At 36.5% G+C, this 15,955-nt stretch overlaps 1 protein-coding gene across 1 annotated transcript; it reads left to right on the forward strand.

Moving 5' to 3' along the window:
• Positions 1-3,315: 3,315 nt before the first annotated feature.
• On the forward strand, positions 3,316-14,275 carry LOC114177885 (protein CELLULOSE SYNTHASE INTERACTIVE 1-like). The gene is made up of 7 exons (XM_028063474.1): positions 3,316-3,805; positions 4,788-4,861; positions 5,141-8,198; positions 8,871-11,415; positions 12,004-12,458; positions 13,183-13,299; positions 13,501-14,275. The coding sequence occupies exons 1-7, from the start codon at positions 3,755-3,757 to the stop codon at positions 13,639-13,641; spliced, it is 6,441 nt and encodes a 2,146-aa protein (XP_027919275.1). The 5' UTR covers positions 3,316-3,754; the 3' UTR covers positions 13,642-14,275.
• Positions 14,276-15,955: the final 1,680 nt, after the last annotated feature.

The raw sequence follows: 15,955 nt of genomic DNA on the forward strand, positions 1-15,955 counted from the left end.
ACTTAATTCAACTCAATTTGAAGAGGACCCAACCTGACTCAGTGAAAGGTAGGCCTGGCTTCATCGACTATGCTTAAAAGGGCCCTAATACGACTTAGTTATAGGTGGGTCCAACCTATCTAGACCCAATGTGGGTTTGACCTGACTTGGTTCAAGGTGTGCCCGAATCAACTCAATCCAAGTTGGAACTAACCTAACTTAAGACAAGGTAAACCTGACTTAACTGGTTCTAAGGTGGGCTCGACTCAACTTGGCCCAACATGGGCTTGACTTGACTTTGTCTAATGTGAGCTTGATTCAACTAATCATGACATATATCCTATCAATTTTGTTTTGACTTGGACGATGCCTAATTTGAGCCTAACTAGAATGACCTACTTGACTTGAGCCTGATCCAATTCTATCTATCTTGACTTGAAATTGACTCATAATACTAGGTTAGTCTTGGGTCATGAGGTTTTTGTTGTCATTTTTATCTTGTAAACTTTTTCTTATGCAAACTTTCTCATTCTATGGGTCAGTTTAGCCCTAACCTATGTAAGTCAAGATAAAACCTTGTAGACTAGATCAAATTTACAAGTTTAATGGTGTAATGTTTCAAGCAAGTATGTAGTCACTATTTTTGCCTCTTTTAAACATTACCCTAATCATATATCGTTTTAATGCTTTATTTATTTATTTTTTATAAAAAAAGACTAACATTTAATTTGAGATATAATGCTAATTTTCTAAACTTCTTACCACTAAACTAATGATTTTTAAATACGTCGTTAGAAAGTTATTGGATTTTTACCAACATTTTTTGATTGTTTCTAATTTTCTAGTTTGATCCTAAAAAATGAGGGTAAGAAAAAGACTTTAAACCTACTAAACTAACCTTAGCCTTGACGTGACGTGTATGCATTTGATTTAATCCATGTCAACATAATTGAACAACTCATGGATGCTTTTCAAGATTATTGAATTAATTTGTTGATAGTTTTTTTCATTACACTTTTTTCCAAAGTCATTGAGTTGAAAACTAATTTTGCTTGTGGTATTCTGATTGTTGTTGTCTTAATGAATTTTCACGATGGCAAGATAGAAAAAGTTGTGTATTTGGTTAAAGTACATGTCAATGAAAAATACTATCTTTTATCGTATGAATTGTTACGTACAAAATAGAAATTGAGTCAAAACAAATTTTGATTGTGATATTGTGATGGTTATTGTTGGAATAAGTTTACAGGATAAGATAAAAAAATTGTGTATTTCTACATCTTTTGCCCTATGAATTTCAACACAGAAAATAGACAAAAAAGAAGAAGAAGAAATTATCTCCTAGTTAACAGTATTTTCCTTGTAGGCAAATTAATAAAATGTTATAAACTAATTTAGAATTAGATAAAAACACTTGTTAAGAAATAAAAGAAAATTATGGTACTCTCTCCTCACCATATAATAACCAGACATAACAAATATTTGTATTGTTAATTCATTTCTTAACGAGATCCTCAACAATCATTATTTTTTTTAATTATCATTTATATGTACCAAGTTATTGCCCGATTCCGTCAGTAAGAAAAATACCTTATTTATTTATTTTTAATTAAAAAAAATGGTACAAGTCATAGTGAAGATGATTATAAGGATCCTCTCATTTTCCATATCATTATTTAAATTACTTTTCAATTTTTGATAGTTTATAGACAAATCTAAATTATGTTATTCAAGTTAATTCTTCAGAATGGTAAACATTGAAAGTTATAATTAAGAAGAAGATGACAAAGAGGAATAAGAACAACTGCATATTAATTCATTGCTATTTTTTTAATCTAGAAAGACACTGCACATGGCCTAAACTTACCATCCAGCTAAGGAACATGTTTTCAATATAAAATGGAAACTGTGGTTGTATTTTCAATCATTTTGTCACTGAACAACCCTCAAATACTTAATTTCTTATTATTTTGTCATCTCCAAATGCAGATAGAGTAATGAGTCCACTATCTCAATCACTGGTATTCAGTGGTGACATTTCAACTTCTGAGATTAATAATATACTATTATTTAATTCAGGGAATGTTAATAGCAAATGCTTAAGAGTGAGTCTCAAATCGTATTAACATGATATAATAACATGATTGTTTGTTACTTGATTTTCCAACTTCTACAAACAGTGATGATACTAAAGTTTTCAATCTTTTGTAACTTAATCTATTTCAGTGTCTGTATTTTGTGGCTAATAATGACACTGTTTTATGTTCTCCTACAATGCTGTCACTGTTAGCACCAAAATCAAACTTTGCAAATATGTTATCGTTAACCCAAAACGACATCATGTTAATGCATACATCACCATGACACCTCGACCTAGTACCAAACAATTGCATAAAAAAAAGTTAGTGTGAGTGACAAAAAGAATTAGAACATAAGAAGGATCGGTACAACCTTGAGCTGCTTGATTGTTTGATTGAGTATCGAAAAGTTTCATATAACTTCAGATAAATTAAGAGGCGAGTGTTATCAACTATATAATGAATTTTAAGGATTAATTAAATGTTTTTTTGTGTTAAAGATAGTAATATTATGTTAAATATTTTGAAAGAGGATCACTAAAAAGATACAACATCAATAAAATATGAGTCTAATTCACATATAAGAGATTGACAGCAATATCTTAAATCTAAAATCTTAAAGACGATAATTCACACATATAAGTCTTCACTTTTATATAATGCTCAACTTTTTCATTCTAACTCAATATGAAACTTAGACTCACACATAATCGAAATTGCAAAAATTTTATATAACAGATATAACCGATAGAACCAACAGAGAGAAGCAAGGAAGAAAAGACTTGAAAATCGAGACTAGTATTTGATGTTTTAATAGTCTTGTCTTTTAGGCTGGTTTTATAAGTCATACTAATGAGAAGTTTAGTTGAACTCAATCTCACACTTTTATCACGATGAGTTAGATTCCAATACTATAATAAAAGTAAATGTATATAAAAAATTATAATTACGAAGAGTTTTTATTAAAAAAAACAAAATAATTAGATCAATCTTTAAGTCGATCAAATTAGAAGTCAATATGATAATTAGTCTGGTCGTTAAAATAAATCAGAATTTTGTCTGAACCAGTAAGAACTGGTAAATCTAACTAAAATCAGTATACTAAATTTGTTCAAAACGGTGAATAAGAACTTGTCGTTAAATGTGTGTGTGTGTGTTTTTTTTTTTTTAAATTTATTATTAATTATTCGTAAAAATAGGATAAAATTATATGTGATGAAACCTCTGGTCTAAAAATTTTGACTGCGACGTCTAGGTGAGTCAGCTTTGAGGTGGAGCTGAAGTTGCCACTGTCGGTGCTCCGGTGACGACGGTGAGATCGTGAAAAACACCTTACAGACACTTCCTAACGAAAAGTTGAAAACGTAAGACACAATCAAACAACAGAGGCAGAAAGTGAAAATTAATAAAATAAAAGAAAAAGGTGCAACCAACTACATTTGTTCCTCCTCTTCCTTCTCTCGTCTTCTTCTTATCCTCTAACCAACCCACACCATCTTCATCTTCTTCTTCTTCTTCTTCTTTTGTACACACTCCTTCTCATTCCTTCCGATTTCCATTACCATTCTTCACTTCTTCAACCATTCTTCACTTCCTCTCATGTCTTTACTACTTCCTATTTTGGATCTCAACCACTCAGTTCACTGATGCTTTCACTCTTCCAGATCTGAACTCCTTCGACTGAACCACCAGCCACCATGGCCACTACACTCGCTTGGAGACACGCTGGCAACAATGCAAATGATCTGGTACCTTCTTCTACACAACAATTTGATCTTTTTCTTCTCTTGTGACAGAATGAGTGAGAAGTGTTGTGCCATGGTCAGTCTTTGCATAGGGGGAAGTTTATTTATGGATCTTCTTCGTTTGTTCGTTCCCGTTTGGGTGCATCTGGATGCTAAGTCAGTGTTTTGCAGTTTTGTGCTAGACGTTGATTCTAGGAAGTGTCATTGGGGATCATTCATTCATGGATGTTTAAAGGAACTGTGTGATTTAATTGTGCAGATGTGGGGGGTTTACTTTTCTTTTTTTTGATGTGTGATGCGTATGTTAATTGATACACTACAATACAGTCTCTGACGGTTCTTCATAGTGTGTCCGTTTTCATGGATATTATGAATTTGGTGAGTCATGGTTTTTGTACACGATTAACTTTGCAAAGGCAGTAGATCTTCTGGGATGCAGGGCAAAAGTAGAAAATGGAAGGAAGTGAATGGCGGTTGTAAAATTGTTCGTGTCTGTTTGCATATTTTACTTGTCTGTTCATGGGTTTGTAAGATGCGTGGTCCTTTGCTGATATGTCTTATATTGCTGAAGAAGGATTTTCACTTCCTCAGGTTTCCCTCGGGTTAAGATGCAATCCTAAAGGATAATAAATCAATCACCTGTAGTCAAAACAAGACAACAATTTTTGTTTGTTTAGTGCTCTGAAAATTTCATTTTCTTTGTGAGGAATGTAATCAAACTGTATTGGTTCATATCTCTTCCATTAGAGCTTGATTTCCCATTACATCTCTTTCTTTTATATTGAATTACTTAGTTATCCATCCATTACTGGCTTTATGAGTGAGAAAAGAAAAAGAAACAACAAATGCTTATAGGCTGATTCGTTTATGCGATTCCTTTTTCTGTGTTTATTTTTGTTACAACCCATCTTTTATTTGATGTTTTCAGAGATATGGAACATACCTTAGCATATAACATTCTTTATTATTACTCTTTTGATTGCAGGAAAGAAATGGTGATAGGAATACTCAAGATTCAGAGCCCGCAACCCCACATTCTGTTCTGAAGATGGGATTTAGGTCGGTTTGTCACACAGGAATACTTAACAACCTATTAAAATTATTGATTAATTGTTTACAAAGCTGCTACAATCAATGATTGTAACACCTTTTTTTAATACATTTGTTTGTTAGTCTCTGTTATGCTTGCAGCCAAGTAAGCTAACAGTCTAACCTGTGGGACTGAACTAACAACCGTGTGCATTGGTCACTTTGTTTATGAACTATGTGATGGGGACATTCAAATAGGTGCTCACTAAATTTTGGCTTCTTAACATGTTTAACTGGTTGCTATTGCAGAGAGCGTAACAGCAGCATGGAGGATCCAGATGGAACATTAGCTAGTGTTGCCCAATGCATTGAGCAGCTGCGTCAGAGCTCTTATTCTGTGCAGGAGAAAGAGTATTCCTTAAGGCAGCTATTGGAGCTCATAGATATGCGGGAAAATGCTTTTAGTGCTGTTGGATCTCACTCTCAGGCAGTTCCAGTACTTGTTTCCCTTCTCAGGTCTGGTTCACTGAATGTAAAGATACAGGCAGCAACTGTCTTGGGCTCCCTTTGTAAAGAAAATGAGCTAAGGGTGAAGGTCTTGCTTGGAGGATGCATTCCTCCATTGCTTAGTATATTAAAGTCCAGTTCTACCGAAGGACAAATTGCTGCTGCAAAGACTATTTACGCTGTTTCTCAGGGTGGTGTAAAGGATCATGTTGGTTCAAAAATATTTTCAACTGAAGGAGTTGTACCAGTGCTCTGGGAGCAGCTGAAAACTGGTCTGAAGGCAGGAAATGTAGTTGAAGGTTTATTAACTGGTGCATTGAAAAATCTCTCTAGCAACACTGAGGGATTCTGGAATGCAACTATACGAGCTGGAGGAGTGGACGTATTAGTGAAGTTACTGGCAAAAGGACAGCCCAACAGTTTAGCAAATGTGTGCAATTTACTTGCTTCTGTAATGATGGAGGATGCATCTGTTTGTTCAAAGGTGTTGACAGCGGAGGTGACAAAACAACTTCTGAAACTATTAGGCCCTGGTAATGATGACTCTGTTAGAGCTGAAGCAGCTGGTGCTCTTAAATCTCTTTCTGCCCAGTGCAAAGAGGCAAGGCGAGAGATAGCCAATGCTAATGGTATTCCTTCTCTGATCAATGCTACCATAGCTCCTTCCAAAGAATTCATGCAGGGTGAGTGTGCTCAAGCATTACAAGAGAATGCTATGAGTGCTCTAGCAAACATCTCTGGTGGTTTGTCTTATGTCATATCTAGTCTTGGTCAAAGTCTTGAATCATGCACCTCACCTACCCAAATTGCTGACACATTAGGAGCTTTGGCATCAGCTCTCATGATTTATGATACCAAGGCAGAATCAACCAGAGCATCAGATCCTTTGGTTGTCGAGCAGACATTACTCAAACAATTTGAACCTCGCTTGCCCTTCCTTGTGAAGGAACGAACCATCGAAGCGCTTGCTAGTTTGTATGGAAATTCCGTACTTTCAAATAAACTTGCAAATGCGGATGCGAAACATCTGCTAGTTGGTTTGATAACAATGGCTGCAAATGAAGTGCAAGATGAACTTATAAAAGCTCTGTTGACAGTGTGCGAAAGTGAAGGCAGTCTATGGCGTGCACTTCAGGGTCGTGAAGGAGTTCAGCTATTGATATCTCTTTTGGGGCTTTCATCAGAACAGCAGCAAGAGTGTGCAGTTGCCCTGCTTTGCCTTCTATCATTTGAAAATGATGAAAGTAAATGGGCGATTACTGCAGCTGGTGGCATACCTCCACTTGTTCAAATTTTGGAGACAGGATCAGCAAAAGCTAAGGAAGATTCAGCAACAATCCTTAAGAACTTGTGCAATCATAGTGAAGATATACGCGCTTGTGTTGAAAGTGCCGATGCTGTTCCTGCATTGTTGTGGCTATTGAAAAATGGAAGCCCAAATGGGAAGGATATTGCTGCAAAGACTTTAAATCATTTAATTCATAAATCTGATACTACAACCATTAGTCAGCTTACAGCTTTATTGACTAGTGATCTTCCTGATTCTAAGGTTTATGTTTTGGACGCTTTGAGAAGTATGCTTTCTGTTGCTCCCCTTAGTGACATTTTACGTGAAGGTAGTGCTGCCAGCGATGCATTTGATACTATGATAATATTATTGGGATCTGCGAAAGAAGAAACTCAGGCAAAATCTGCATCGGCTCTGGCAGGAGTTTTTGAAACAAGGAAAGATGTGCGTGAAAGTAGCATTGCTGTCAAAACTCTTTTGTCAGCCAAGAAATTGCTCAATGCTGAATCTGAAAGTATCCTGATTGAGTCCTCCCACTGCCTGGCTGCAATATTTCTTTCCATCAAAGAGAACAGGGATGTAGCTGTTATCGCCAGAGACACTTTATCTCCTCTGGTTTCACTAGCAAACTCTTCAGTTTTGGAAGTTGCAGAGATGGCCACATGTGCTCTGGCAAACCTTATTTTGGATGGTGAAATTGCAGAGAAAGCTATTGCCGAAGAAGTTATCTTACCTGCCACTAGAATATTATGTGAAGGCACAATTTCTGGAAAAACTCATGCTGCAGCAGCAATTGCTCGCCTCCTACATTCTCGTGCTGTTGATTGTGCTGTAACTGATTGTGTGAATCGCGCCGGAACTGTTCTTGCATTAGTTTCTTTCTTAGATTCTGCTGTTAATGGATCTGTTGCTACATCGGAGGCTCTAGAAGCACTTGCCATACTGTCCAGGTCGGTAGAGACCGGAGAAAATATTAAATCTGCTTGTGCTGTTTTGGCTGAATTCCCTAAAAGCATAAGCCCAATAGTCTTGTGTATTGTTGATTCGGAGCCAATGTTGCAGGATAAAACTATTGAGATTTTATCTCGATTATGTAAGGATCAGCCTGTTGTTTTAGGAGAGACAATTGTGTCAGCACCTGGATGTATATCTTCAATAGCTAAGAGGATAATTAGTTCCACAAATGTAAAGGTCAAAATTGGGGGAGCAGCGCTCCTTATCTGTACTTCTAAAGCAAATCATCAGAGACTGGTGGAGGATCTGAGTTCATCGAATTTGTGTGTCAATCTGATTCAATCTCTTGTTGATATTCTTGTTTCTGCAGTGCCTTCTTCGGGTTACCTGGATGATGACAACCAGGAGCTCATTAGCATATGCAGGCACGCAACAGAAGAGGCCAACAGTTCTGAATCCAACACTAGCACTGGCATTATATGTGGTGTTGACTTGGCGCTATGGCTACTGTCTATTCTTGCTTGTAATGATGAAAAAAATAAAATTGCAATAATGGAGGCTGGAGCAATTGATGTTCTCATTGACAGAATCTCAAATTGTTTCTCGCAATATTCTCAGGTATTTAAGTAACTTTTCTGTCAATCCAAATAAATGGATAGTTCATGTGATTCTGATCATAGGTAGGCAGTACTTGAAATAGAAAATCATGCTTTAACTCTCTGCTGCGCCCACCCCAAAGTTTTTTCCAGAAGCAAATTAAAATCCTATAGTTCATGCAAAGTTTCAAAATCTCCCATATTATCCCCTTGATAGAAACATTACCTGTGATAATTTTCTAGTATCTCTGTTGTATGAAATTGGACATAGTGGTTGGAGAGACACTGAGATCTTTATAGAATGAAAAATTGTTCAAGACAAAATGAATTTTGAGTAAAAAGTAGAAAACAAAGTGTTAGGATAGGGTATGTACTTTATTTGGCAAATCCGTGTAAAAAAAAATAAATTATCACATGTTTGGCCAATGGCTTATCTGCTTCCAGTTTGAACTAAATCATTATACTACAGTGTTATGTTTCTTCTAGTATTTCACGGCTGGGGAGATGGGGGGAAGGTGAGATAAGGAGGTTAATGTTTTTAAACTTGAATTAGACCAAAATTTCATGTAGATAAACTGTAATTTTCCGTATTAAATGTTTACCTTGTACTTCAAGGCGTCCTTTGCTGTAAAACTTAAACAATAAGACTATTTCTGTATATAAACCCGGTTGGCTCAATATGGTGAATATGCAGATTGACTACAAAGAAGATAGCGTCATGTGGATTCATGCTTTGTTGTTGGCGATATTATTTCAAAATAGAGATATCATACGGGCACATCCAACTATGAAATCTGTACCAGCACTTACCAGTTTAATGAAATCAGAGCCATCAGCAAACAAATATTTTGCTGCACAATCAATAGCTAGCCTTGTCTGTAATGGTAGCAGGGGAACACTCCTGTCTGTGGCAAATTCTGGGGCAGCAGGTGGACTTATCTCTTTGCTTGGCTGTGCTGATACTGATATACAGGATCTTCTGGAATTGTCAGAGGAATTTTCTTTGGTGCGTTATCCTGATCAAGTGGCTCTTGAGAGGTTGTTTCGAGTTGAAGATATAAGAGTTGGAGCCACTTCTCGGAAGGCTATACCAGCCTTAGTTGATCTGCTCAAACCAATTCCAGATCGTCCAGGGGCACCATTTTTGGCACTTGTACTTTTGACTCAGCTCGGTAAAGATTGTCCGTCAAATATGAGTGTAATGGTGGAGTCTGGAGCCTTAGAGGCCCTTACGAAGTATCTTTCACTCAGTCCACAAGATGCAACTGAAGAAGCTGCTACAGATCTGCTAGGAATTCTGTTTAGCAGTCCTGAAATAAGAAGACACGAATCAACATTTGGTGCTGTTGCTCAACTCATAGCTGTGCTACGGTTAGGAGGAAGAGGTGCAAGGTATAGTGCTGCAAAAGCCTTGGAAAGTTTGTTTTCTGCTGACCACATCAGAAATGCAGAGATTGCTCGGCAGGCTGTTCAACCATTGGTGGAGATTCTCAGTACTGGTTCAGAAAAGGAGCAGCACGCTGCCATTGCTGCATTGGTAGGGTTACTGAGTGAAAATCCATCAAGAGCTCTTGCTGTTGCAGATGTTGAGAAGAATGCAGTGGAAGTTCTTTGTAGGATCCTTTCATCAAGTTGTTCAATGGACCTGAAAGGGGATGCTGCTGAATTATGTTGTGCTCTTTTTGGAAATACAAGGATTCGCTCCACAGCAGCTGCTGCAAGTTGTGTCGAACCTCTTGTCTCTCTCCTTTTATCTCAGTTCAGTCCAGCTCAGCTTTCAGTTGTCAGGGCACTGGACAGGCTTGTTGATGATGAGCAACTGGCTGAATTAGTTGCTGCACATGGTGCAGTTGTTCCTCTAGTTGGCCTACTGTCGGGTACAAATTATATTCTACATGAGGCCATTTCCAGAGCTCTAGTCAAGTTGGGAAAAGACAGGCCTGCTTGTAAAATGGAGATGGTTAAAGCTGGAGTTATTGAAAGCGTACTGGACGTCTTACATGAAGCACCCGATTATCTATGTGCAGCTTTTGCAGAATTGTTGCGTATATTGACTAATAATGCTAGTATAGCTAAAGGACCGTCTGCTGCTAAAGTGGTTGAACCATTGTTTTTGTTACTGACAAGGCAGGAATTTGGGCCTGATGGACAGCACAGTGCTTTGCAGGTTTTGGTTAATATCTTAGAACATCCAAAGTGTCGTGCTGACCATTCATTAACTTCTCGCCAAGTTATTGAACCACTTATCCCTTTACTCGATTCTTCAATTTCAGCAGTGCAACAGTTGGCTGCTGAGCTTCTTTCACATCTACTTCTTGAAGAACGCCTTCAGAAGGATCCCGTGACACAGCAAGCAATTGGCCCTCTCATTCGAGTTCTTGGTTCTGGTATACACATACTGCAGCAGAGAGCTGTAAAAGCCCTTGTTAGTATTGCACTAACATGGCCAAACGAAATTGCTAAAGAGGGTGGTGTTATTGAAATTTCCAAAGTGATATTGCAAGCTGATCCTTCCCTTCCTCACGCTTTATGGGAGTCTGCTGCCTCCGTTTTGTCAAGTATTCTGCAGTTTAGCTCTGAATTCTACTTAGAAGTGCCTATTGCTGTATTGGTAAGGTTGCTTCGATCTGGCTCAGAAAGCACGGTTGTTGGTGCTTTAAATGCCCTTCTGGTGCTAGAAAATGATGATGGAACTAGTGCAGAAGCTATGTCGGAAAGTGGAGCTATAGAGGCTCTCTTGGAGCTCCTGCGATCCCATCAGTGTGAGGAAACTGCCGCAAGACTTTTAGAAGTATTGCTGAACAATGTAAAGATTCGAGAAACAAAAGTAACAAAATCAGCTATCGTACCATTATCGCAGTACCTTTTGGACCCACAAACTCAAGCACAGCAGGCAAGGTTATTGGCAACTTTGGCTCTCGGGGATCTGTTTCAGAATGAGGGCCTTGCTCGAACAAGTGATGCAGTTTCAGCTTGTCGTGCTTTAGTAAACGTGCTTGAAGACCAACCAACAGAAGAAATGAAAGTTGTAGCCATATGTGCTTTGCAGAATCTTGTGATGTATAGTCGATCAAATAGAAGAGCAGTTGCAGAGGCTGGTGGAGTTCAGGTTGTACTGGATCTCATAGGTTCAAGTAATCCAGAAACATCAGTTCAGGCTGCAATGTTTGTTAAACTTCTCTTCTCAAATAATACTATTCAAGAGTATGCTTCCAGTGAAACAGTCAGAGCGATAACTGGTACGATTTTCTTTGCTTATCTTGCAGTTTTTACTGCCTGCCTGTTTGAGACATTATTTTTTTCTTTCAAAATTCCTGAAAAAAGCTGCACGATAGCATGCCCTCATTTTAATTTTGGAAGAGGTAGCCTTGGTGCTGGAGTAAATTTGATTAATGAATGCTTTAGAAACTGAAAAAAGTTTTTATTTTTTTAAACAAAAATAGTAAGTTCTTTAACAGTAGGAGTGGATGTAGGTGATGAGTCTGTCTGTGCAATTCTGGTGATAATTTTATGTTGGTTGAGTTATATTTAAAACATAATATTAAATATTTTGGTAAAGCTAAAAGTACACCAAAGGAAACATGTGTCCTTTGAACTTTAACCTATCATTAAATTTGAAAACATGACGGTAGCTGTGCTTATGTAGTCTTGTAGCAAAACTAGGTACTTTTTGCTTTATTAAGTATTCAGTTAATGTAACTTTAACAATTATAGATTGCAGTTTTTCTGCAGAATTGATTGATGAACAATGGTGATTCATTTAAGCAGAAATACATCTCCCCCTCCTCACTTTTTATTTCTAACTAAGGTCTCTTTCGTTCTTATAGCTGCTATTGAAAAAGATTTATGGGCTTCTGGAACTGTGAATGACGAGTATCTGAAAGCCTTAAATTCTCTATTTAGCAACTTCCCAAGACTTAGAGCAACTGAACCAGCTACACTTAGCATTCCCCATCTGGTTACAGCCTTAAAGACAGGTTCAGAAGCGTGTCAGGAAGCAGCATTGGATGCACTTTTCCTGCTCAGACAAGCTTGGTCAGCATGCCCAGCTGAAGTTTCTAGAGCTCAGTCAATTGCAGCTGCAGATGCCATTCCACTGCTGCAGTACTTAATCCAGTCTGGGCCACCTCGGTTTCAGGAGAAAGCAGAATTTTTGTTGCAGTGTTTGCCGGGGACATTGGTAGTGATCATCAAACGTGGTAACAATATGAAACAATCCGTTGGAAACCCAAGTGTTTACTGCAAGCTTACACTTGGCAACACTCCCCCAAGGCAAACCCAGGTCATTTTTTTTAATATTTATGATTTCTTATTTTCTTATTAACTTGGATCTTTTGTGTGTTGTTACGGGGGAAGAGAGGGCTATTTTGCTTTGTCTGAGTATGCACCAGGATCGAGTCAGATTGGGTGTAAAAGTAAATTCGGGTTTTGTCCTCCATGCCAGTTATCTACAAATTTAACCCCTGAATTGAATCTCTTAATATTACCCGCCTTTTCTCACTGCAAATCATGCCTATACCAGAAATACTCAATTAGGATTTACATTTTTAGAGCTGTTTCCTGGAAGAACACCTCTTGATCATCTACCTATTCTGCTGAGGTTTTGCTACGTATTGTATTGGCTGAATAATTGATTCACGTAACCAAAATAAAATTTTTATGGCACTTTTTGCATGCCCCTTTTTGTCAAAAAAAGAAAAGATAAAATCTGCCCTGTTAGTATAGGTTTTTCTTAATTGTTGGTTTTGCAATTTTACTTGTCCCTTGATCTTGGGCATCCTATCTAATGCCACTTCCAAGTTGTAAACTATTTTGACCTTCTTGAGTTTCAAAATGTACATGCAAGTGCTTAAGATTGTTCAGAATCATAAAGGAATGGTTTTTTGGCTGAATGTATATAGAAACTGTTCACTTTTTATTATGATGTCATAGTGTGTTCTGTATACTCTTTTTCCTGCAAAGTCAATATACTGTATTACTAATATCCTTGATAATGGGTTGATCAGGTGGTTTCAACTGGCCCTAATCCGGAGTGGGATGAGAGCTTTTTATGGACCTTTGAGAGTCCTCCCAAAGGCCAGAAGCTTCATATTTCTTGCAAAAATAAGAGCAAAGTGGGAAAGGTAAATGTGCAAAATCATGTTTATTCTACTGTATTCATCTTCAAATATTGGTTTTTTTGTTTCAGGTCTCCTTATTAAATGGATTTAACATTTTTAACATAAACATTTTTAATTAAATACCTTTTATCTTGGTTTCCTTAACCAGTGTAAGAGTTGTTTGGTTAGTCTTTGTTTAACCCCTCTAATGTGATTCGATAACAGAGTAAATTCGGGAAAGTAACGATCCAGATTGATCGAGTGGTAATGCTTGGATCAGTGGCTGGAGAGTACGCTTTGTTGCCTCAGAGTAAAAGTGGACCGCCACGGAATCTAGAAATAGAATTTCAGTGGTCTAACAAGTGATGCCATCCAGCTTTCAAATTGCATAGTTAAAACAGACTCTTCTGTCATATAATATTCTTTTGTAACTTGGTCTTTCATTCCTAGTACAAAACACTAGGGGCAAGAAGATCTGGCCAGCTTCGCTTTTCTTGTATGATTCTTTGAGTGTTGTCAATTTAAAGTTAAATAGCGAGTCTGTTTTATCATCATTTTTTGTATTGGCGCTTGTATTGTAATAAGTCGACTTAGTATAGTTATTTGACAGTAAATTGAATGTAAAATATGAATGAGAAAAACTGTTGTACTTGGAGTGTGGATCTGCTTCTTACTCATCCGTAAGGAGTCTCTTCAATCTCTGGTGGGATCTAGTAGAAGAGACAAAAACTTATGGTGTGTGTGGAATCCTCATACACATTTGGGTGTCACATATACCTCATCAGTGTTTCTCTTACCGACTGAACCCCACTAGTAATGGAGACTCTACCACTGAAGTGGAACTACGTATTGGAGCTTGTGCTTACCTTCACATTTGAGACTGCTTCATGTTTCAGTTTTACGTTTTGTTTTATACATGTACATGTAAGCATGTTCAGTATTCAGTGAGGTAAAAAATAGTTAATTTTGAGTATACAATTATTCGTGGATGATTTTATTTTTGATGGTGCGCTCAAAATTTATTTTTCTTAACATGTATTTGTATAGTGTTTCCGGTAACAGGAACTGAGTGTTCTCCTACACAATTTGTGTTTTTCCACTTCCTAATATAATTTTCCAAACTAAGATATATTATTTGTCCAAACCGGTGATACTTACTAAAGATACATTGACGGCTCAAGTTAATCTAGTATCGAACTGCCATGCAAATTAAAATAGTCTGAGCCGGTAGGACCATACTGCATTCGTCTGAGTTAGTTTTAACTATCGGTTCTGATACCACTTGTTTAAGTTTACAGAGAGAATTTCACTGAAGAAATACAATATCAATGAGACCTGAGTCTAACCACATAAGGCATTGATACCACTCTTAACCCAAAATCTTAAGACAATGGGTTTATGGGTCTTTATCCTTGTATAGTATTCTACTTTCTCATATGGGACTTAGACTCGTACTTGAATTCCTAAAAATATTGTAATCTATTAAACCGTGCTACTACTATATTGTCACAACAAACGACCAAGACCGTTTGTGCACCTTTGATATTTGGTCCAACAATACCTTCCTGCTATGCTAAGCCACATGTACAAACCCTGCATATAGTATTTTAAAAAAGATGAGATTTGCATTTAAATTTTGACAATTTCTATGATGGACTCGTTAACAAGAAGTTCCAACATTATTATAGTTTGAAAATATGACATATTGTTCCCGGTAGGTAGCATTATGGTGGTCGCATGGCAAGGAAAACCCTATTTGGGTGAGGCTATATTTATATGTGATGTGGAGCAATGGCAAATCCATGAACATTGCATTGTTGTACTCTCACCTAATTCTGTTTAATATTGCGTGCCAGCTGAAGTTTACGTCTATTTTATTATGTTGTTTCTTCAATAACAAATAACAAAATGATTCATTCGACAACTGGTTCACAAGACTTAGGAGAAAAGAAATCCATTGAACCAACTTCAATTCCTTGCGCAATATGATGATGACTTGAGATTCATCGAGGTCACACTTACACATTCTGATGTTGACTTCTGTTATTCCATTTTTTTTTCAAGTTAGTTATAAGTCTATTTCATTCTACCGATTGATCTCATATTTACTAAAAATAAAATCAAATTATAGTATAAAAATAAATGTAAAAATTCATCTCACGACTAAATATGTTTAAAGAACATTTAAAAAATTGAATGATATAAAAAAAAACTCAAATAATTACGAAACGAGGAGATATTAAATATTAAACATGACACTTTAGATCAGACAATAAAGAAAATTTTTTACGACTACTAAAAATTCTATATTACATTAAATTTATTTTTTTACAAATTTGCTAAAAAATTTGCAAGGAATTTTTTTTTCTTGTTATTTTTTCTAAGAATCTTAATTGACAGGTAATTTCTTTGTAGATAATTATTTCCTACAAAATTATAAAATTCGTAAATATTTTCTACAAAATTTGTTGTGAAAAGTGTTTTATACAAAATATTTTGCAAAAAAATTGATAGCAATTTTCTACAAATTTTTTATAACAAAATTTATAAATATTTTCTAAAAATGAATCAAAGCAAAATTGGTATAAAATATGAATTCTTTTAATAATGTATGACTGAGAAAAATAAATGCAATATATTGAAAAAGAAAAACACATACACTTCAATACTTTTTTCCTAT

This window comes from Vigna unguiculata, chromosome 3, assembly GCF_004118075.2.
Source record: "Vigna unguiculata cultivar IT97K-499-35 chromosome 3, ASM411807v1, whole genome shotgun sequence".
Taxonomy (NCBI): Eukaryota; Viridiplantae; Streptophyta; class Magnoliopsida; order Fabales; family Fabaceae; genus Vigna; species Vigna unguiculata.